Below are 22,602 nucleotides of genomic sequence, written 5' to 3'. Positions count from 1 at the left end.
TCAAAAGCTATAATTTTCTTTATTTAAAACACCAACATTTGCAAAATTATTCTTTATTTTATGTTTCTTTTCTCCTGCTGACATAATTTTCATAAATCACATCAGATTTTGTGTAAGGAGGAGGTGGTTTTTAAATAGTATCAAGTATTTCGCAAAAAGTGTAATGGAAAAAATGTTTTCTGCATCCTACACGTCACGTGATCCACAGCCGGATGTTACTACTGACAAAAGCCACAAAGACAACAACAGGCAGGAGTAGGAGGGTGATGGCTTGTTTTTGTGTTTTGCAGGCAATATGGGCTTTTCTGTAAAATCAAGTTCCCCAAAAGGCCGCATACTTAGTCTCTCCCAGAGGCTTGTCGCTCCAATGAATGAGACGCAGATTTCTCCTATGATCGCTAAATTATGAATATACCTCATATTGCTCTACATAGTTGCTGCTGCCATGATATTTGATGCCTTATCCCATCAAAAAAGCATACGCATTTGTGATTTAAACTTAATTTCTTATTTAATGGAAACACTGCAATTGTGATTTTAAGACATTAGCAGAACATAGATCTGCATGCATTTCTGTTTGTTTTCTGCTAATGTCGTCTCCCAGAAAAGCGAAGGACAATAAATGGATGGGTGGCATTCATTTATATCATCTCTTACTGTATCCTTTGAATTTGTTACATTCAAAATCTCCTTCCAACCTTGACAGCATGTAAAGCAAAACCTGCAGAAGCTCATAGTGGTAGAATTATTCAATAAAGGCGCAAACATTGATAAGGATGACAGATAAAAGATCTCCAGATGACGCATGTGGTTCATATCATGCTCCCATGGCGCCCTCTTGTGGTAGGAATGGGTTAAAGAGTTCAAAATGTCGTCAGAAAAGTGGCTTCAAAGCACGAGTCAATGTGTTAGAGAAAAACACATTTGTGAACAGAAATGATTTACAATATGAACAGATTTGGTGGTAATTAACTGTTAATCCTTAATTTTAGTCATACCTTAAATGAATTAATATCTGTTACTCTAGCTTTGCATTAGCTGTTCAGACCATTTCAAAAGACTAAACACGGGTCAGAATGTTTGACCCGCTAAAGCCAAGATCGATAGAGTTGAGAAATGTTTGGTGGTGAGCTGCTTTTGTTTATCAAGAGTATTTATTTGTATCAAAAAGTTAAATAAATCCAAATTGACAAGTCATTTTTAACCAACAGGTATTTTAATTGAAGGACCAGTACATATAACAAAAGATCAACTATGTAAAACCTAATATGCAAACCTTGACTTGAGTTCACTACAGTTTCAAATAAATGCAATAATTCTGCTTCTTCAACAAGAATAAGCAACCATTAACAGATGCAGGGAAGTAGCAAATCAAAAACACAATCAAAAGGGGGAAATTATTCACTTTTCCCCAAAAATCTTTTCTTGCTTTTTGCACAGTGAAAATGACAAACTACTGACACAACGTCAAACTACACAGTACATTCATTGACATGAACCAAAAGCTTAGATTAAATCTGGAATGCAGGGAGGGACGACGACTGTGTCAGGATCATCAAAATGTGGCGCGTTGGTGACAGCGATGAGGCGTTACACCTGTACGCACCCACCCGGTGTGTTTGAAGACAAGTCATAACAAAAGAAAAGGAGGGACACTAAAAGGCGTGTTAAAATAAAAAATAAAAAAAAAATTTGACGAAACAAAAACAAACGATCGCACGTCGATGCTGGAGTCCATCATATGAAATGGCAGAGCCTGTAAAAATGTTCATCTGCAGCTCCCTTTAAACCTGTCATGACTCTCTATCTTCTTTCAGTTGACCTGGAGCGGCTGTGGGGCGAAGATGGGAAATGTTAATAGATACGGAGTTACAACATGTACAAATATAAACCAAAAAAATCCCAAACTTGTCATTCAAGCAGCTAACAAATGTACAGAACCTTGCAAACAGATGTTTAGACCCTTTAGCCCTTTCCACTTTCTGCTGCGTTTACAGCTGCAGGCGTTTTGGGTGTGTCTCTATTAGCTTTGTGAATCTCAGCCCATTCTTTGCAAACCAACAGAACCTCAGTGGTATTAGAGGCTGCTTTTCTCTCAGGGTTGCCCTGCATTTAGTTCCATCCATGTTGCCATCAACTCTAACCAGTTTTCCAGTCCCTGATTACAGCATTACACTCTGTAATGCTGGCAGCACCGTATGTCACCATGGGAATCGTGAGGCCAGAGTTTTGTGCGATATTAATTTTCCTACAGTGATTTTTCTGCAGCATGAAATGCTCAGTTTTGGTTTCATGGAATCAGAGCAGGTTCTTCCATGTTTTTGTGTGTGTTAAAGAAACCACAATCATGCACAATTTTGTGTCGTTTCAGCACACAAAACATGAAAATATGAAAATGTGGAAAGAGCTTTGCACTTGTGCAAAGCACTTTAAGAATGGCAAATATCAGCTTACAATTTTGATAAACAGCTAATTTAAGGCGTCAAGTTTCATTCATTTAGCTCAAATCACTAAATGAATGTGATTTGAGAAATTTCTGGACTACTGGTCCCAATTTTCTCATCATAGAAATTTTTCTTGACAAAATCCACTTAATAAAATTGATATAAAAAATTTTTTTTCTGCAAGTGGCATTGTGAAGAAACCTACTTCAAATGGGAATGTTTTTCAAGAACACTATTTGTTTCTGGTGCTATGAATGCTAAACAATGCAATGACCTAAAAAAAAGAATAAATTGTTTTTTTTTTTTGCTCTACTGGTCTATGTGAAACATAAGGCAAAGTACTGATACCTTCTAGAACGAGAGAAGGACCTGGAAGGCTTATGGTTCCTGTCCCGGGAGAGGGACCTCTCTCTCCTCCTGTCTCTTGACAAAGACCTAGAAAAGAAAATAAGAAAAAGATTCAAACAAAGCAAGTTTCATTTTTCTGGTGACTCTGGTAGCTCACTGGGTGACATTTCATTTAAAAATGGAACTAAATGTAAAAGATACAATTTATTGATTGTGGTTAAGTCGGCAGTATGGAATAAATGGTGTTCGCAGGCTTCCAAGCAAATACATCCTGACAAAATTCAGCCCACAAAGAATGCTTTAATACACCTTTCAACTTTCAGTTCAGAGTACTTGAACTATCCTATTAGGATTCACAAATGAGTTTAGAAAAGGAAACTATAGAAGTTGACAAACCTGCTTCGGCTGCGGCTGAAGCTTCGCCTGCGAGGGGATCTGCGCAAGAGAAATACAAGTGTTTAAAAACAAAGACAAATTGACTGATTAACCTGCAGAACTGCAAATTATTATGGTCCTACTATCCTGGGTTACCTCAGCACAGCCCTTTGTCTATTTCAGTTACTTAAAGGGAAACAATTTAAAGTCACTGGCAACAAACCAAGCACATAAAGTTGGCAGACACTTAAGAATCCCCTCTCAACTATACTACAGTATAATTCAGTTAAATGTGAATTTTAGTCCAGTTTGTAAGGTGTGCTTTTAAAAAAAGTTGATAAAACTGGACAGTTATTCCCTCTGTGACAGGGCCCATGCGGGGGAAACTAAAACATTAAGGGGCTGCCATCTGTATGAAACTGGTCCACCGGACTTAAAGTGGCACCATGACAAAGTGAGGCCATTTCTGTCAGAAACGACCAGCTAAAATCCCAATGACCCAAGAGATTTGAAAGTCATTGGGGAATCTGAAGTGTGTTTTAATTGTGTGATTCTAAAAACATCTACGCATATCAAAGCTCTGAAAACATGAGACAAGTTCCAGAGTTTTGATATTGTACCACACCCATTTTGGAAAAAAAAAAAAAAAAAAAAAAAAAAAAACCAAACGACTACAAAAAGCTGTGGACATCAAAATAAAGCTATGAATGAAAAAAATAAAGAATAACCTCTTCAACCAGCTGTGTCTTCACTGTTAAAACTGTAATCTGCAGTGTACTGAATGAAGCAGGAAAACTTACTAGTATTTTTGGATTTCAACAAGCTAGAAATGACGAAAGGGAGGCAGACTGTCGGCCGGGTGGGTAGAATTGGCTGAATGAGACTGGCCAGATGCTGCAAGGTGATAAGTTGGCAGGCAGATGGGGGCTGCTTGTGGCTTTATTCCTGCTTTAATTGGTAAGCTGCAGGCTGCTGCTGGTGGAGTGTAGACTTTTGGAAACATAATACGCTGATTGGTCGGGAATGTGAGGTAGGCCGCTGCCGTTTGGTTAAAGGCTGAAGGAGGAGGAGGTTGAGAACGGCATGCTGAGGAACCAATGGGCTGGTGCAACCTGACGACTGGCCATGCCCGGGTCATGTGACAGCACCAGCCAAGCTGATTGGGGCACGATGATCAGCAGTCACATGATGCTGAAAGAGGACTAGTTGACTGACTCAGAGAAGGTGGTGAGAAGAGGCATGGTGGTGGCTCTGCAACGGGTTTCATTCTTATTAATATAGATGAAAAGTAAAAAACATCCTCAAACAAGAAGGAAAAAAAAACACATTTGCCACTTTCACCCCCCCCAAATCTGAAAACAGGTTAAACTATTCTTTTTAAATAAGAGCCTAAACCGGTTCCAAATACCTATTTTGCCACTGTAAAGAAGCTAGTAGGAGTGTACACAATAAAAGGAGCATTGATGCTTAAAGCAAAACTCAATGCTGTGCGTGCCATTCTAATGAGGAATTTTGTTGTAGACAGGAGAGATGGAAGGTCTTATTACTATTGCTATTAATCTGTTTCTGATATAATTTTTGATCAAATTTAAAACAACAAGCTTTAGAAAGTGCAACAGTCACCAATGTAAGCTCAGCAGAAAAAAAGCTCTACAGAAGCCTAGAATGGAAAACCACATTCACTTATCAGGAAAAATACTGTCAATAGGAGAAACAAAAGAGTAACTCACAGAGAAAAATGTAAACACATAATATTGAAAACAATATCAATATGTAGGTCACCTTCGCCTCGCCGGTGGGCTGCGCCGCCGGTAATCGTCTCGATCTCTAATGCGCCTGCCCCACGAAGGAGGTGCACCGCGGGTGCGACTGCGCTTCTCACCGTTGGACAGTTCCACTCGCACCCGGCAACCACAAAGTGTCCTGTAAACCGATTAGCTGTTGAGTAATGGCATGTGGCACAAGTCCAACCTGTTTCCGTGGTATTTTAATTATAGCTTAAGATATGCACATGGTGACCCACCTTCCATCTAACTCACGCACGGCATCAGTCGCATCTCTGGGATCTTCAAACTCAACAAAGGCAAAACCCGGGGGATTCCTGGCCACCCAGACACTGCGCAGGGGGCCATAGTAGCCAAAGGCCCTCTCTAGCTCAGTCTTGTTTCCATTGTTTCCCAGATTTCCAACATAAACCTTACAGTCGAGGGGACAGTCCCGATGCATGGCTGGATCTGAAATAAAGAAAAACAGATTAGAAACGCAGCAGTAAGAAAAATCAACTGTGCGAAAATGTCTTATCACAAAAAAACTATGGCATATTCCATATTTTTAATAAATATGAATTATATTGGTTTACCTTTAAATTTAAACATGAAAAATTTGAACTGAATTGTTTAACGCTAAACTAAAAATGCTTTCATGTTTATTTTGTGTGAAAATCCTTTTCATAAAGACACACGTTTGCTTTAATGTTTTAGGAGAAAAAAACTCATTAAAACCAAACAAATTGGGTGATATTCAAAAACCTCAAACAAAACCTACGAGTTTTAACAAACTACACTTCAGATTCCACAAAAGCAGCAAAACAGTGTCTAAAGTATCAAATTGAAAGCCAACACGTTCTTTTTTATATTCGGTTTTAATATTTACTTACACGCTTAAAATCAAAGTATTTCATCGACAAAAGAGGTCCAGTGCTATTAATTTGAATGCTCTACTCTCGAGAGCATGACCCACTTTTCTACCTCAATTACAGTTCATGGTAACCAATAACGTACTTAGATCCTACACGAACTAGCCTCAAATTACATTTCATTAAATTACTTCTTAATTAAAATCCAGATCGATATATTGCATTTTTTTAGAAGTGAAAACTCGATGTGGCTCACACGACGAATGTGCTCAAAAGTATCGCTAAAATGGCTGTCGCTTTTCCGAGGCCTACTCGTAGGAGCCGCGCTAACAGCCACAGAAACCGAACAATAAAAACACACGAAGCTGAGGCGGTACGACGGCGCTAACCAAAATAATGTTTTAGATGCGACTCCGCATAATTTACAAGAACACATTCTGCATGAACTGTACCGTGTTTAATGCAGCTTGCAGTTTAAAGCTTCAGCGTCTCCACCGCAGACGTGCTCCTCTCGGAAGTCGACGGAAAATGGCGTGACGGAAAGGACGTTTGTGTGTAGCTTAGCCGCCACGAAGCTGTTTCCGGTAGGGCGGGCTTCCGTGTCATACTTTTCAATCAAAATTCTTTTACAAATTAACAAACGCGAAAATACTTACGTCTCTGCATACGGGTATCAAAAATACAACCCCGAATATACAATTAATGTTTGTTTTCAAAATTTCAGATATTTTGGAAATGCAATACCACGTTTGGCCACAAAGTTAGATGTGGCGCTGTTTCAACATTTTGTTGGAAATCTCGTCAGCAATGTGCAGCTCTGAGGCGCATCTGGCTCTTTGGACCTTGGACCTTGAAAAATTACCCTTAAAAACTTTGGTTAAATATTAAAAACTATTGTTTTTAAATACCGATATAAGACAAATACAAGTTTTAACAGTTTGTCCGTTTTTATAGAATAATTGCACTGAATATCCACAACATTAAGACAATCTATTTAATATCAGTTATTCTTGTCATTAAACTGAAAACGATGTGACTAAAACATATTCAGTTCAATTGCAAAAGTTTTAAGTTTTTCTTTTTAAAAATTTGAAATATAATTAAAATTATGGTTCTTTAAAAATAATACATGATGATGTATTATTATGATAATACATGTATTATTATGTATTATTATGTATTATATGTATTATGTATTATTATGATAATACATCATCATGTATTATTTTTAAAGTGTTAAAACACACAAGTGTTAAATGTGTTAAAACACATTCAATAAATTAGAATATTATTGAACAGCCAACTTATTCCAGAAACAGCACTATGTGAAACACATTATATAGATTAATTGCACACAGATTGGTGTTTAAAAACCTTTATTTTTAGTTATTTGTTATGATTTCCTGCTTAATAAAAACACAACATTTAAAATTAGAATATGGTACATCAGACCAATATATAAACAATATTTAAAAACAAAAATGTTTTCAAAATTATTTCTTTTTTTAAAAAAACATAAGTGTTTGTAATGGTACCTATTTTCAAAAGGTACTTTTAATCTGACAAAAAAGGACTCATCTGGATGTATATTCTAAAAGGTCCGGTAACCTTTCAGGTTTTATTCAACTGGTCAGAGGGCGAAAATTTCAGTTTTAAAGGTTGCAGACCATAGGATTATACTCCGGCTCAAAATCGGTCCACAATCAGAAGGTGCTGAAACAATTAAAAGTACTATGGTAAAAACTGCAGTTGAATTGTTTTTAGGTTTGCTTTTAATTGTTTAGTTATGACTCTCACAGACCATCTGAAAAAATGCTCCGTGTGAGTCAGTAACTTCAAAGTCATGACGTTTGACTGCTAATGTGGTGGTTTTCATCTCTTTCCTGTATTGCTTTTGTAATGTATCGTGTACATAAATTTCCACAAAACAATCCATGGTAAAGTTTGCCAAAACACTCATTTTCAAAGTTGCCTTTTAAGATTCCAATGTTGTTCTTTATAATTATTCTTTTAATTTTTCTTTTAGATTTAGTAACCCGTTCTATTTAGATTTAAATAGTTTCCAAGAACCATCAATACATGAATACATTGTGTAATTATGATTATGATTGTTGTTATTACAATTAATGAATGCAAATATGTAAATTGGGAATATTTTTGCTTTATTTTATTCTAAATATATTTCACTGTCATTATTGTATTTGCAATGAAAACAAGGGAGTTTAACATTTTTAATAAAAGCAAAACAAACAAACAAAATCAAATACTTTATTTTTAAACGGCAAATTGACTCATGATTAGTGACTCTGATGCGGGCCAGAACTGTGTCTGGAGATAATGTCCATAACGCAAATATTTCAGACATCTTCTTCACCATTATTGTATCTAAATTATTTACAATATGCATGCAGATGAAGCCATCTGATAATGTTTTCTTTTTACCACATCAGGCTTCAGGCTTAGATCGATCTATCTATCTATCTATCTATCTATCTATCTATCTATCTATCTATCTATCTATCTATCTATCTATCTATCTATCTATCTATCTATCTATCTATCTATCTATCTATCTATCTATCTATCTATCTATCTATCTATCTATCTATCTATCTATCTATCTATCTATCTATCTATCTATCTATCTATCTATCTATCTATCTATCTCTGTCTCTCTGTCTGTCTGTCTGTCTGTCTGTCTGTCTGTCTGTTTGTCTATTTGTACGTGCTACTATTCTGGTGCAACAGCACGGTTCGCAAATGACTGCAAACGAATACTTAAAATGATTTTTTTTTGAGTACGGAATTTTGGGATAGTTCATCAGTCAGAACACGAGAACAACGTAGATTGGGTGTAGAGAGTGGCCTGTTACTCTCTATATTTATTCTAAATTACGGGTAGTATGAAAATATTTTTGGTGTAAAAGTTGGTCTACTAAAAACAAAACACAAACACGTAAATAAAACGCCGGCATTGTATAAATCCGTTTTCCCAGCTACCGTGAAAGCGTCCTTACGCACGCCACGCCCCGGCAGGCTGTTAGTAACTGCCCACAAAGTTTCTCAGCCAGGTGACAGTTGAGTCAGAAGGGAAACAGCACGGACACAACCTACGCAACCAAACTGGACACATAAAGATATTGTTCATCTCCAAACCAAAGTCAGTCACAGATTATTTGCTATTAATATAGTTTACTGAGTTTTTTTTTCTAACGTCGTAAAACCATAAAAGCCTCCCTTCCGCCCTCCTTTTAACAGTGAGCTAGTAATAGCAGCAGAAGCCTCGGACATTTAACATTAGCTCACCTCGTTACTTCGGCGGTTCTTGTGTTTCTGTCCAGGTAAGGTTTCACTGCTGCCAACATGTCCGAGACAGCCGGGGATGCAAAATCGGAGGTGAAGCAGGCGAGCAAAGAAGTGAAGGAGAGCGAAAATGTCGCGGAAAAATATTCAGCCATGACCGTGAGCAGGAACAGCGAAATTAACATGGGAGAGCTGTCGTCGGTGTTCAGCGCTGTGCCCACTCACAAACCAGTCAAAAAGGTAAGGCTTCTTAAGCTACATTAACGGACAGCTTAACGGCATCCATGGAGGACGTTTAGATGGCAACTCTGTGCTCATGCTGCCTGCTGTTACGTAAATGTTTGTGGCTGCATTCGCCTGACTCTTGGTCATGTTTTACGCAGACGGACTTTCTACTATTTGAAGGGTAAACAACTGTTAATAACGTGCTGCACAGCTGCATTTATTCATCTCTTCTTCACGTCATGTGTTGTAAAAGTATTTATGCTTTTTCAGCCTTTTCTTATTTTGTGTCTTTAAGCCATTTAATCAAAATACTTCATGTATTTTGATTAAATGTGGCATATGCAGAGATGCTCATCGTTGTGATGTGGCTTGTGAAAGACCAGCTTTGAACATCAAAATTCTGAAGTTTTAGATGAATCTTCCACAAGTGTAAAGTGTTTCCTGAGGCATGTTTGACTCATGCAAACCATAATCAAAGCCTGTCAAAATTTAGCTCTGTCTGAATGTCTGGGAATCCTGAGGAAATGTAAACCTCCACTGCAGTCTCCAACACGCTATCTGCTGAAGAAAAGCATTCCCACACCACTCTATTGCACCACAATGTTTTACCATGGGTACCAGATGTTCAGGGTGTTAGTTTTTCAGATCACTGAGCCTATTGCTAACTATCTCAACTCACCAGGCCACCTTTTCATATGTTATTTGTGTCCCCTGCATGGCTTTTGGCAAACTTCAATCATACTATGTCATGCTTTTTTTTTCTTACCACTTTCATGTAGTCCAGATTTGCTGAACTGACAACTGAAGGTTGTCATATCAAAAGATTTTTCCATCTAAGCTGTAGTATTTCTGCAGCTCCTCCAGAGACACACTGGGCCCTTTTACCTCCTCTACTTATTATTGTTCTCCTTGCACAATATGTTTATTAAGTGGAGGGACATGTCTCAGAATGCTTTCTGTTGGTCATTTTCAGAAGATGGATTAATCTGTGCTTGTAAGATGTCCAAACCTTGAAATAATTGCATTTACTAACTAGGTTACATCTGAATTGGTTGTGGTGGATTTAAAAAAAAAATATTTGAGCAAAAGGGAACTGGAAACAAATGCAAGTCACAGTTTTCAGATTTTTATTTGTCAAAAAACAGAAAAACATGTACAATTGTTCTTCCACTTCATATCATTGTGTCTTAATTCATTTGCAAGACACTGTACATAGAATTTGTTTAAAATGTATAATTTGTAAGTAACATGTTTCCTGCTAAGATCTGGAAGTTATAGGCTATACCTCACTAGATATGCTTCCTGTTTTTTGTTTTTAAACAAACTGCTATAATTAATATATTTATAGGTCACTGGAACAACAGGGCTATTTGTTCTTTTGTAAACGTCCCAAAAGTCCCTCACATGTTACCTAACACTTTGAAGGAACCAGGGAGGAGTTTGACCTTCCTGAGGCTTCATTAAAGTCAGACGGAAATGGAAAAAATACTAGCAGCAGATTTTTGAAAATACGCCAACTCCAAGCTGGTTCACCCCAAGGGAAAAGAAGTTTAGTTAAATCAAAGCTCCAATGCCCTCAACCCAGAGGTTCTAAGTCAAAGTTTATGGCTTGCTTTAATTTCACTGTTTCACATCCTCTTTTTCTCTGAAGTAGGTCTGTTACTCTGCAGCAATAACAAAATTTGCTTTAGTAGTCATTTGTATAGCCAAAGAGTAAGATATTTTTTTGAAGTGGAAGTAATTTTGTTCCCTGAAAACAGATTGAGAATTAATACAATGGATTTGAGGTCAAAGTTTACTGGATAGTTTTGATTATGTTTTTGTAGGAGAAAAACTTACAATTTCCTGTCATTTGTTCCACAATTGTGGAACAATAAAACATTTTATTCTATTTTAAGATGGTGATTTATGTCTTAATCACAAAGAGCAATGCAGGGGAAAATATGTTTATCTCAGTTAAGATGTGTGACTGAATTACGTTGCTTTATCTTCATGCCATCTTGTTACTTTGGCATGTTTTGCTTTAAACCTTGATAACAGTTTCTAAAAGCTTATATCTTAATATAAACATACAATGCAGAAGTACAAATATTATTATGTATGTACAGTTCCTTGCAAAAATATTTGTATCTATGGATGTTTTCCACAAATTCATATGGATTATTTTTTTAGGATTATGCATTATCTTGTATAAAATACAAGGTAATGCATAATTGTGAAGTGGGAGGTAAATTGTTTTGATGCATTTTTTAAAACAAAGATATAAAAAGTGTGGCATGAATTTGGTGCGATCTGACTACATGTTTACCGTGTGGACTACATGGTTCAACAGTCTTTCCACCCTTCCATTCTGAAATTGTGGAATGCACAACTGATCATTTTCCTGTGGAGCTCTGCAGCTCCTTTGTTATTTCCAGGGGTTTCTGAACTGCTTCTCTAATTTTAATAGGTTTGTGTTTTTCACTTTTTATTTGCGGGTTGAGGGATTGAACCGTGCTCTGTGTGATGTTCAAAGCGTGGGATATTTTTAATGACCTAACTACTTTAAACTTTCTGCCTGACCTGTCAGCTGCCTTCTTTGATCCTCTCAGTCGTTCACTAATGATCTTTAACAAACCTCTGAGGCCTTCACAGAGCGTCTGGATTTAAACTGAGATTAAATTACATCCAGGTAAACTCAGTTTACAAACTAAGTAAGCAATTGATTACATTAAATTTTATTTTGGGGATACAGGAGTTAAAGGGACTGAATGCAAAATGTAATGCATGGCAATAATTTAAATGAAAAAAAAAAATACTAATAATTAATAATTTTCCTTCCATTTAAACTTTATGTGCTGCTTTGTGTTGGTCTACATTAAATAAAATTATGTGTATTGAAGTATGTGGTCATAACCTTAGTTACACAATGAATAACTTTGTTATGACAATATTTAAAGATTTATAAATGTTTAGCTGATTTCTATCAGCAATGGAACATGTAGCCCAAGAGATAATGGGATCAGCTTATTAAAATGATCCATAACACAAATGACTGCATGAAGTCGAAAATATGACACCTTCTTACTTCAAACCCTCCATCCATCCCTCCATCCATCCCTCCATCCCTCCATCCATCCCTCCATGCAAACATTCTCAGTCAGCAAAAATGTGCTGCTGTGTTAAAAAATAAGCTGACATGGCAAAAGAGACTGCTCTGTTTTATAAGCATAATGTTTACTAATTTATGCAACATGCATGCATTTTTTATAGCAATACAGTTGAGTAGGGTTGTTCTCTAGCAGTATAAGTTGGATTGGGACATCCAAAACCAAATTTCCTAAGGCGGCTTAAGCATCTAATTTTGGCAACAGAAAAGAGAAGCTTACTAGCTATGAAAGAATTATGATGGGACAAGAAAAATAAACCCCTCTGACTTCATTCAGAGTAAAACTACAACACCAAAATATTTAAAACAATGCCACTCCATTTTCTTCTGTCTAATAAAATCCTTTTGTGTTTGTTTATGTTTTTCTTGTGCTGACTTTACATTTGTTTCATATCATGTCAGTTTAAACCAAATAATAATTATTTTTGTTTGTTTGTTTTATAGCAAATTCAGTTTGTTGAGGAGAAACAGGAGTTCAGCAGGTTTCCCACCAAAACAGGCCGCCGTTCCCTGTCCCGCTCCATCTCGCAGTCCTCCACTGACAGCTACTGCTCTGGTCAGAGTTCACATCATGCATATTGAACTCCATACACAACATCAAGAGATCATAAGTATTGCCATTTATATATTTTTTCATTTCAGCTGCGTCCTACACTGATAGCTCAGATGACGAGACTTCGCCTCGGGACAAAACACAAGTCAACTCGAAGGGCAGCAGTGACTTCTGCGTGAAAAACATCAAGCAGGCTGAATTCGGGAGACGTGAAATCGAGATAGCAGAACAAGGTAACGCATGACAAAGACACAGTGAACTGAGCAGCTCACTTGCAGCTGATTCATCAAAAACGCAGACGGAAAATCTGCCTTGATGTGCTTTTTTTGAAACCAGGCAGTGCTAGTTTCTATGAACTTCTTGGTTAGAGATATTATGATAATAACAAAAAACGGACCTCTTACTACACCATTTAACAACAGATTTGAAAATAAGAAGCACCTAGTCAATCAATGTCATGAGAAACATAGGCTAAGTTCATTCTTCTGGATGGCGACCAAACTACAACACTAAACAAAGTTCTTAGTGGACAATATTAGCAAGCCCGAATTTTAACCCGGGCTTACTGGTGCTGCAGCCCGGGGCCCCTGCATTTTGACAGATGCTTTGTATTTTTGTGAATGAATAAGGTCAGAATGTCTTAATTTTATCACTGGCTAAGAGAATTTTGGCAGTGTTGTTGAAAAAATGTCTGATTTATTCTGGCAAATGTCCATCATGAATTCTTGATTATTATTGGTCGAAGTTGGACGCTTCTTGTGCTTTGGGGCGGAGGGTCAGGGAAGGATTTCTCATGATGGCGGACAACAGAATGAATGACAGCAAAGTGCAGGAACAAAAGAAAAAGAAGAGCTCGACCAAGAGGTGGTGAAGAAAATATCCAAGCTAACAGGGTTTTATAAAACTCATATTGGACATCGAACTGAACCATGGTCCCTCTCCACTTCTTGCTATCAGTGGTTCTATGGTCCACCAGAACCTGGATCTCTGACCGATCCGGTGCCCGAAGAGTCAGAGGCGGCGGAAGGGTGCAGCAATGACCACGAAAAATATGGATGTTAATTTTACAAACCTCAGAAATGATTCTTCTCCAGATTGTGTTTTGAAATCTAGCCGGACTTAGGATGGTGTGGGCCTCCACTAATACCATCAGTTCAGGCTATTAGTAGTAGAGTAGATATTTTAGATTATATTCTTTTGGCACCCTGGGTGTCTTATTATTAACTGAGTTTAGTTTAAACACCGTCATCTTACCCGAGTTTTACTTTTGACCATTTCCATCCATTAAAGACCAAAATGCCCTCAAGAATTTAGGTAGTTCTGAAGACAAAAGGGTGTCTGACCCGGTACTAGTAAGTTCTGTTACACACTTTAAGAGAGTGCATGTAGAAATAACGGTCTCTCTGAGAGATATTGTGAAAACTAAGTTTTTCAGCATCATCTGTGCTTCTGTTTCTCCCACTCACTATTTGTTATGTTGTTCAGATATGTCGGCGCTGATCTCACTCAGGAAGAGAGCACAGAGTGAGAAACCTTTAGCTGGTGCCAAAATCGTGGGCTGCACTCACATAACTGCTCAGACTGCAGTAAGATATATATATATATATTTTATATATTCAAACTTTAGTGGCTTAACCGAGGCTTGGATGCTCCCTTTAATGTTTTAAGTGAAACAGATTTCATATCACATTTCGATTTTTGTGTGGTTCTCATCAGGTGCTGATTGAGACTCTGGTGGCTCTTGGAGCTCAGTGCCGTTGGACCGCTTGTAACATTTATTCAACGCAGAATGAAGTTGCTGCTGCCCTGGCAGAGAGAGGTAAGCAGCACAGATGATGAAAACTATTCTCTTATCAAGCCAGCCAACATGTAATCTTAAAAATATTAATCATTAACTTGGCTGTTTGATCCTTTTTATATTTTACTTCCACTTGACTGCAGCAATGATGTTCATAACATATGTTACATGCCCTCTATTAGCACCTTTTGAGCAAAGCTTTGCTTTGTAATGTAGTTTAAAACCCAGGTTACTGTTTAGAAATGGCAAACTCTTGAACATGGAGCCCTGCAGAGATGATTGGACCACATAAGTATTCCCATTTAGAGAGAGTGTGGCTCTGCTTGAGCCTTTTTGTCCTTGGTTGCTGTGCAACTCTCTAAATGTTGTGCACTAAATGCCCAGAGAAAACATTCAGAGTTCTGGTAAAGTAGGAGAGTTCAGTACTCTCCGGGGCTTCTGCACTTCTAGGTGCTTGTCTTAATAATTTGTTGGTGTGTGTCATCTTCTTCAAGATGGGCTGTTTATTAAACTCTGTGGAAAATAGTCTGCAAATGTCAACTGCTGTTGAGCAACTCTTTAACTGGCAGGTCCTGATATTGGAGCTACACATAAACTCAGACAGTTTGAACTGAAAAATAACACATTTTTATTGTCCGTTTTGACACACAGTGGAAATATGAAAACTAAAAAAAAATTACATTTATGAAACACTCTCAGCTTTCAAGACAAATCTTAAAACTCATCTTTTTAAGGTAACCTATATTAACTGTTTTTTAATTACTGAATGTATTTGCTGAATAATGAATAATAATAATTTTTATTTATGTTTATTTAACAAACATAAATAAAAATGTAAAAAAAATATAATTTTTTTTAAATAAAAAAATTATTAACTCAGTGATAATTAAATTATTTTTATGGTTTTGTTCTTTTGTCATTTCAGACTTGAACTTAAAACAGCTCAATAAATAAAGTAGAAAATGAAATCTGACCATTGGGTTTGTTGGTTCTGGGGGTTAAAGAGAATAAAAACCCTCAACAAAGCATTGTTGTGGCTTTTTTGTGGAAAATGCTTCATATTATCTCCGTCTCCGATGTTTCAGGTGTGGCTGCGTTTGCCTGGAAAGGAGAATCTGAGGATGACTTCTGGTGGTGTATTGACCGCTGTGTCAACACTGAGGGCTGGCAACCCAACATGGTGGGTGAAAAACATATTTATCTCCTCGAGACCAATAGAAACAGTTGCCTAAAATAGCTCTGAAAGGGTCAGAAGAGATGCTTGTGTTTTGTTAATTACAGTTTGAAAACTTTTAAATCTCTGTTAGATCCTTGATGATGGAGGAGACCTGACACACTGGGTGTATAAGAAATACCCAAACGTCTTCAAGAAGATCAGAGGCATTGTCGAGGAGAGCGTTACTGGAGTTCACAGGTGATTTACTTTAAATTAGATGTGAATCTTATGAACATGTTTAGATTTTTGCTAACCTGATTTATGTGTTTTGTCTTTTTTATTCAGGTTGTACCAGCTTTCTAAAGCTGGGAAGCTGTGCGTTCCAGCCATGAACGTAAACGACTCTGTGACAAAGCAGAAGTTTGACAACCTGTACTGCTGCAGGGAGTCTATCTTAGATGGGTGAGTAAAATGGGCTAGGTATTATTATTTTATAGTTTATTTTTGTTGCACCACTGGTCGAATAGTATGCAATTTACAATGTACATTAACAACATGTTGATGGATTTCTTGCGTATAGTGCACTGTGTTTTTACATGATCAGCATATATTTCAACTGGATCAGTGTTTTGTACAACTCTAATCACTGTCCCTGCTGGTTAAAAATCTTCAAGTTAAACTGCTGTCTCATAGTAACTCCTTTGTGCGTGAATTAGGCTGTAAAAATCAACCTCATCAAGTGAAACATAAATTGTTTTAATCCAAAATTGAAAATAAGCCAATAAAAAAAAACAACCTTGATTTGTTTGAGCTGATAAACAATATGGTTCAGATGGCGTCAAGTAATATTTTTGATTACTCAGATACTCAATCTTCCGGGTAGTTTTTCTTCTTTCCCACTAAATATGCTAATTTTATGTCTCCAATCTGTTTAGTTTGAAGCGAACCACAGATGTCATGTTCGGAGGAAAGCAGGTGGTGGTTTGTGGGTATGGTGAGGTGAGAGACAATTTGCAATATCAAGAGACAATCTAAGTCTTAATAACGTAAAACAAATGTTGGGAAAACTGAGTTTCATAGTTTAAATACAGCAGTTTTTTATATTTATGATTTAAAGTAATAGCTTGGTTGCCTGATGTGGTTTTGTGTCAGGTTGGAAAAGGTTGCTCTGCAGCTCTGAAGGCTTTGGGTGCTGTCGTCTACGTAACAGAGATTGATCCCATCTGTGCCCTGCAAGCCTGGTGAGGAGAAAATTAAATTAAATGATCGCCATGCTAACTGTGCTGACATACTGTGGACACACAGGGCAGACTGCATCATTAATAACAAGCATTTAAAGATGCTAGAAATAACTAGAAAGAGACTTTCGCTTGACTTATTTGTCCACTTATCATCAGAACCGGTGGAGTTAATGCAAGACGGTTGGTTTCCTCACACACACATGGCTGTTAGTCTTATATTTTCAAAGGATTGAGGAGTTTTGATGTATTTTTGGGATCACTGACCTGTGCAAATGCCGTCAATTACTTTTGTCCAAGCTGCCCCTTGGAAAAAGTTATTATATTCCACATACAGGGTTATTCAAGAGGCTCAGTCATTGCAAGTTGCTGAAACATCACCATCTGATATTTTGTTCAATTTTTAGCAAGCTCACTGTGGCGTTTTTAAACGACAGATGAAGAAAATGTATATAGTGCTGAAAAGAACACAAGATAAGTCAAAAAATTCACACCCTATAGACTTTTGTAATGGCCTCAACCTTATTGAAGCCCAACAACAATATGTGGCTAATTCTTAATTGCCCAGAAATCTGCCAATTTAAATGAACTCCATTGACGCCTAAAAATTGTGTGATTTATGCAGTAAATTTAACCGTGGACACCTTATCATAGTAGTTACTCTCAACATAGTTGGACAGTGTTGTTCAGTTAATTCCCACACAACATAACAGCCCACTGGGGAGCTCTGCTCTGCACTTAAATTGATTTGCATGTCAGCAGATATTTGATACCGCCTAACAGAACTAATCTCTGTTTTCACCAGCATGGATGGATTCAGGGTCGTCAAGCTGAATGAGGTCATTCGCCTGGTCGATGTTATCATCACATGCACTGGTAACCCAACTGTAAAGTCATACTGATGTTCTCCTAAGAATGCACACATACAGGATTATACTTCTGTGCTCTTTAATTTACTATAGAGGCTTTTCAGCTAATGGCTCTTTGCACTGTTGACCTTTGATTGTACGCAGTTATGTGGATGATGGGTTAAAATGGCCTTTCCGCAGGGAATAAAAACGTGGTGACCAGGGAGCAGCTGGATCGTATGAAAAACGGCTGCATTGTGTGCAACATGGGACACTCAAACACTGAGATTGATGTGGTAAACTATTGCTTTCAAACTCGTAAAGATATTTGAAGGATTGAGTTAAAGATGAGAGAGTGACTCCTGTTTTTGACCCTTTTAGGCGAGTCTACGGACTCCTGAGCTAACGTGGGAACGAGTCCGCTCTCAGGTGGATCATGTGATCTGGCCTGATGGCAAAAGGGTTATCCTGCTGGCTGAGGTAATGGACTTCATCTTTGCTTATTGGAATTACATCTTATAACTACAGATTTGATAAATAAAATTAGGGTTTAGGACTGTTGTATTCTTATCAATGGCGTGCTTGTCTTTTTGTGAGAAATAACTGGAGATGTTAACTTGACTAGATAAAATAGCTTATATCTAAGCAGGATGATTTATAAAACATGTTTTGTCCTGTCCTTTTCTTTACTCTTCTGGATGAAGTTGTAGTTGGTGATATCGATGATATGCAAACTCCTTTCATCCTGCTAATAACATGGCGTCATGTTTAACAGGGGCGCCTGTTGAACCTGAGCTGCTCCACCGTTCCCACCTTTGTCCTTTCCATCACAGCCACCACTCAGGTAAAATGGTTGTTAAAGCCAAACTGTATTTATGTTTCTGCTTTATAATAGCTAGAAGAGCACACAGGATTTGCAGTAATTTTTTTTTTCTGCAATTATGGCTCGTAATCTCTTGATCCGCCCTGGAAATGACGGAGTAACTGGGGCACTAAATGATGGTTATTTTTATAGCTTTAACTCCTTTTTCCTGCCTCTTGCTTTTATTAAATTCAAGCTTTGTAGTCTTTTTTTTTCATTTTTGATATGATCGTGTGAGTCATAGTTGTTTCTGTTTCAGGCCTTGGCCCTTATAGAGTTGTATAATGCCCCAGAGGGACGTTACAAACAAGACGTGTACTTGCTTCCCAAAAAAATGGGTAAGGATTCAAAGTGTGACAGTATTGTTTTTACATTTTAGAAGCTTGCAAGGAGAACTACACAATAACAAGGAAGAGAGGTTTGTGATCGCAGATTTGATCTTTGCAGATACAAAGCTTCTAGTGCAAGGAGAAAATATCTGTACAAGAAGTAGAAAATCTGAGAACGACAACAAAATTTGAAGGAGAAGTGAGAATATTTGAAAGAGAGCAGAAGTTTACAGTACACAACTATTAAGTTTTGAAAGTAGAGATTAAATTCCTGCTTTCAAATTGAGAATGTAAGGTTTTTGTAATAAAAGTCACCCATAGAAATCATCTCAGACATCGAGTCTTTTGAATTCAAACACTCTGTCTCCGTATGCCGTTTCTTTTTTTCTTTTTCAGATGAGTATGTTGCCAGTTTGCATCTGGCCACTTTTGATGCCCACCTAACAGAACTCACTGATGAGCAGGCAAAGTATCTGGGTTTGAATAAAAATGGCCCCTTTAAGCCAAACTACTATAGGTACGTATGTACTTTGCACATTTAAAATGATAGAGCACATGCAGGTTAAAACATTTCTTCTAATAACTATATGTCTTGATTCCATTCAATGTTCTGAAAATTATTCCGTAGCAAATGTTTCTTCTTGATGCTTACCCTAAAACTTTAGTAACTTGACAATGACACAACTTTAAACCCAGTTGACACATAAAAATCAGTAGAATATACATTTTTATACTAAATGGATTATTGTAGAATTGTATTTGATATGCGAGCTAAAATGTAAACCAGTATGAATATTTTATAGGACCTTCTGAAACTTAAAAAAATACATGTATTTTTGTGTTTTTTCTCTCAGGTATTAGGCTGCCAGCACCACGGTCCGGACCAGCCCTACATAGATCTGTATATTTCTGATTTTAGCCTTTCTCCTGGCAGCACATAGATTTATCTATCTTGTATTTTATACTTTTTACGGGAGGCACAACTTGTATTCAGACGCATCTGATGTGATGCTTCCTATAAACGATGCACGTGGCACTTAGCTGGCTATAAAAGGCTAATGTAATAATTGGAGTGCTTGGATATCTGATAGATGTATAGAATGTGTTTCCTTACTTGCTGGTTCCTGTATGAGAGCTACTGAGAGCTTTTCCAGTAAAATGTGCCAAATCACAGAGGATAGAGGTCTAGCGAAAGATAAAGAACTAAATACGAGATAAAACTGTTTTGAGAGCCAATTTATTATTATGTTTTTTTTAGATGTACATAATTACTGTATGAGATTTAATTCTGAAAATATGCATGTACCAATTAATAGTTCCTTATTGAACCTTAAAGACTTAGCTGGGTGTTTGATTCTTTCACTCACTTTTGTGCGTAAAAACTGTGTGAAAGCTTTCTGGGATGTGCGCTGCCATTAACACGATGAGTGGGGAATATTTTTTCCTCAAAGTGGACCAAACGTGAAAACTTGTGTTTTTAAGGAAGCCAAATTAAGCTTTATTTGGGTATATTTAGTGTGGTTTGCTTGCAGATGAGCCATAGCAACTTAAAAAAAAACTTTGTTTCTAATATTTCTACCACCTAGTGGCCAAATATAGCTCAGTGCTGCTTTAATGTTTTTTCTTTTCACATAAAAACATTTATTCACAAGAGGCATTCCATGAGAGGGAGAAGAAGGGCCCTGATCTTGACTAATATCATGGTTTCTGCTTACCACAATGAATAATTAGGACTATAATTTCTGGGGACAAAAATGTTTCAGTAATGTTTTTGTCACTTAAGGGCATTTGCATAATCTGTAAATATTTTTCTTACAAGATCTATTTCATTTGATTTTCAGCATCATGTTTAATCAGTATTTTTTTTTTTAAATCTCCATTTTATAATGGTACTAAATAAATACTTTTGAAGTTTTAATAATGTGTTGGGTTCAACTGACCTGATAAAAGTTCATTTTTAGTGATGTATATTCCATTTTAATTCTGCAGCAGATAGAGCAGTGTTTTAAAAGTTATATTATTCTTTAGAATGAAGAATATGGGTCAGCATAGGTCTTATTTCATGCAGCAGATGGCTTTGTGGTTTTGATAAATTTTTTTATACAGGAAGAAAAAAAGTCTAAAATGCTTTGCAAAAAAACAAAAACAAACCTCTACAGCCAGTTCTAACCAAATCTTGCTTTACATTTTGTCTCATCTTATACACTTAGTTATGTCTAAGCATCATTGTGCAGCGTTTTCGATATCCTCATGACATTTGCCTCTTTCTAACTATAAGCCATAACTTTTTTATTTGATCGTTTTTGGTAAAGCTGCAGAGTTTGGTGGTTTTTGTGCTGTCAAAACTCGTTAACACATTTCTGTTGCCTGCATTATATACTGCTGTACTTTGTGATGACCATATTATTGACTAAGTAACTGTCCATTCATGTTTGGTATACTTTCAAAGTCATCGTAAAACTGTGCACACTGCGGTTTCACCCTTTAAAAATGTTCTTCTGCAATAAGATATAATTACTATTACCAATGTTTTCAGCTGATGTAACCTTTTAATCAGCCGATTTGAGTCCATTTCACCTATTGTTGGTTGAGGAATAACTGAGGGCTGCTGTGAAGTGCTTACTTGTTTGCACTGACAGCTTCAATGGCAGTAGATTCAGGGACACTCAAAGGAATGAGAGAAAGTAAGTGCTGTAGCCATGGTGACTATTGGTTGACAGTGCCTTGCAACTCATTTAGTCATTTGTATTTAAAACAGAGTTTAGTTTCCTCCAGAGTATGACATCTATGCACTAAAACCCTCATCCTTTCGTCAGTCTTAAGGAATTTTATTTTTCTGCATTAGCAGCCCAGTCTCAAAAATGTAAACTATTTTACATGTTCAATGTTTTGAAATTGCAGATTTTCCCGTTTTATTTCTTGTGAGAGCATTTAGTCTTATTCCCATTGAAGCACCTGAAAACGCATCTGTAATCAATGTATCTGCTTTGACTAATTATAATCACGTTAACAGTGAACACAAATGAATGTGAATCCCAGCTACTGTCATGTCGAGTCCCACTGTGATTTAAAAGGAGAATGTTGCATTTGAATTAAAGATTCCCAATTATGTAATGTCCTGCGTTTAACACAAGCTGTAGTTTAGTTTGAATGATTTTATGAATCTGCATTCTGTTCAGCATCTGTCCTAAATAAATGATTCACTCTCGAAAGCTGTGCAAATGTCACTTTTATTAGTTGTTACTACAAAACTGTATGCAAGGTTGGTGAAAAAAAATCATTTGTAATGCATTTTGAAGTATTTCAACATTCTTTTTGAGAAAGCGTGCGATGCTGACGT

At 36.9% G+C, this 22,602-nt stretch overlaps 2 protein-coding genes across 3 annotated transcripts; one reads left to right on the top strand and one right to left on the bottom strand.

Moving 5' to 3' along the window:
- Positions 1-1,194: 1,194 nt before the first annotated feature.
- On the bottom strand, positions 1,195-6,398 carry srsf3b (serine and arginine rich splicing factor 3b). The gene is made up of 6 exons (XM_055027323.1): positions 6,255-6,398; positions 5,191-5,401; positions 4,950-5,090; positions 3,189-3,227; positions 2,793-2,879; positions 1,195-1,831 (listed from the first exon to the last, which is right to left on the bottom strand). Exons 2-6 carry the CDS (start codon positions 5,391-5,393, stop codon positions 1,804-1,806), a joined length of 498 nt encoding a protein of 165 aa, XP_054883298.1. The 5' UTR covers positions 5,394-5,401; positions 6,255-6,398; the 3' UTR covers positions 1,195-1,803.
- Positions 6,399-8,866: 2,468 nt separating this feature from the next.
- LOC129356652 (S-adenosylhomocysteine hydrolase-like protein 1) lies at positions 8,867-22,474 on the top strand. Of its 2 annotated transcripts, XM_055026231.1 has the most exons (18): positions 8,867-8,962; positions 9,144-9,345; positions 12,923-13,034; positions 13,121-13,264; positions 14,517-14,617; positions 14,748-14,850; positions 15,915-16,009; positions 16,137-16,243; positions 16,331-16,447; positions 16,921-16,984; positions 17,138-17,226; positions 18,029-18,099; positions 18,273-18,367; positions 18,453-18,551; positions 18,847-18,915; positions 19,193-19,271; positions 19,659-19,779; positions 20,117-22,474. In XM_055026231.1, exons 2-18 carry the CDS (start codon positions 9,166-9,168, stop codon positions 20,121-20,123), a joined length of 1,653 nt encoding a protein of 550 aa, XP_054882206.1. In that variant the 5' UTR covers positions 8,867-8,962; positions 9,144-9,165; the 3' UTR covers positions 20,124-22,474. The 2 variants fall into 2 exon arrangements, with proteins under 2 accessions (XP_054882206.1, XP_054882211.1); XM_055026236.1 differs by lacking the exon at positions 8,867-8,962 and having other exon boundaries at positions 8,985-9,345.
- The last annotated feature ends 128 nt before the right edge of the window (positions 22,475-22,602 follow it).

The sequence above is a fragment of the Poeciliopsis prolifica genome, unplaced genomic scaffold (assembly GCF_027474105.1).
Source record: "Poeciliopsis prolifica strain line A6 unplaced genomic scaffold, Auburn_PproV2 SCAFFOLD003, whole genome shotgun sequence".
In the NCBI taxonomy this organism is placed as follows: domain Eukaryota; kingdom Metazoa; phylum Chordata; class Actinopteri; order Cyprinodontiformes; family Poeciliidae; genus Poeciliopsis; species Poeciliopsis prolifica.
The sequence above is the reverse complement of the archived record's forward strand: the minus strand, read 5'-3'. Positions and strand labels throughout refer to the sequence as shown.

Excerpts from the sequence above, each read along its gene's own strand:
- LOC129356652 (XM_055026231.1), top strand. The coding sequence starts at position 9,166 with ATGTCCGAGACAGCCGGGGATGCAAAATCGGAGGTGAAGCAGGCGAGC. Across the intron at positions 16,448-16,920 it reads AGGGAGTCTATCTTAGATGG|TTTGAAGCGAACCACAGATG; the intron begins GTGAGTAAAATG and ends CAATCTGTTTAG. Across the intron at positions 18,100-18,272 it reads TGTTATCATCACATGCACTG|GGAATAAAAACGTGGTGACC; the intron begins GTAACCCAACTG and ends GCCTTTCCGCAG.
- srsf3b (XM_055027323.1), bottom strand. The coding sequence starts at position 5,393 with ATGCATCGGGACTGTCCCCTCGACTGTAAGGTTTATGTTGGAAATCTG. Across the intron at positions 2,880-3,188 it reads TTCAGCCGCAGCCGAAGCAG|GTCTTTGTCAAGAGACAGGA; the intron begins GTTTGTCAACTT and ends TTTCTTTTCTAG. Across the intron at positions 1,832-2,792 it reads TCCTTCTCTCGTTCTAGAAG|CCGCTCCAGGTCAACTGAAA; the intron begins GTATCAGTACTT and ends TTCGCCCCACAG.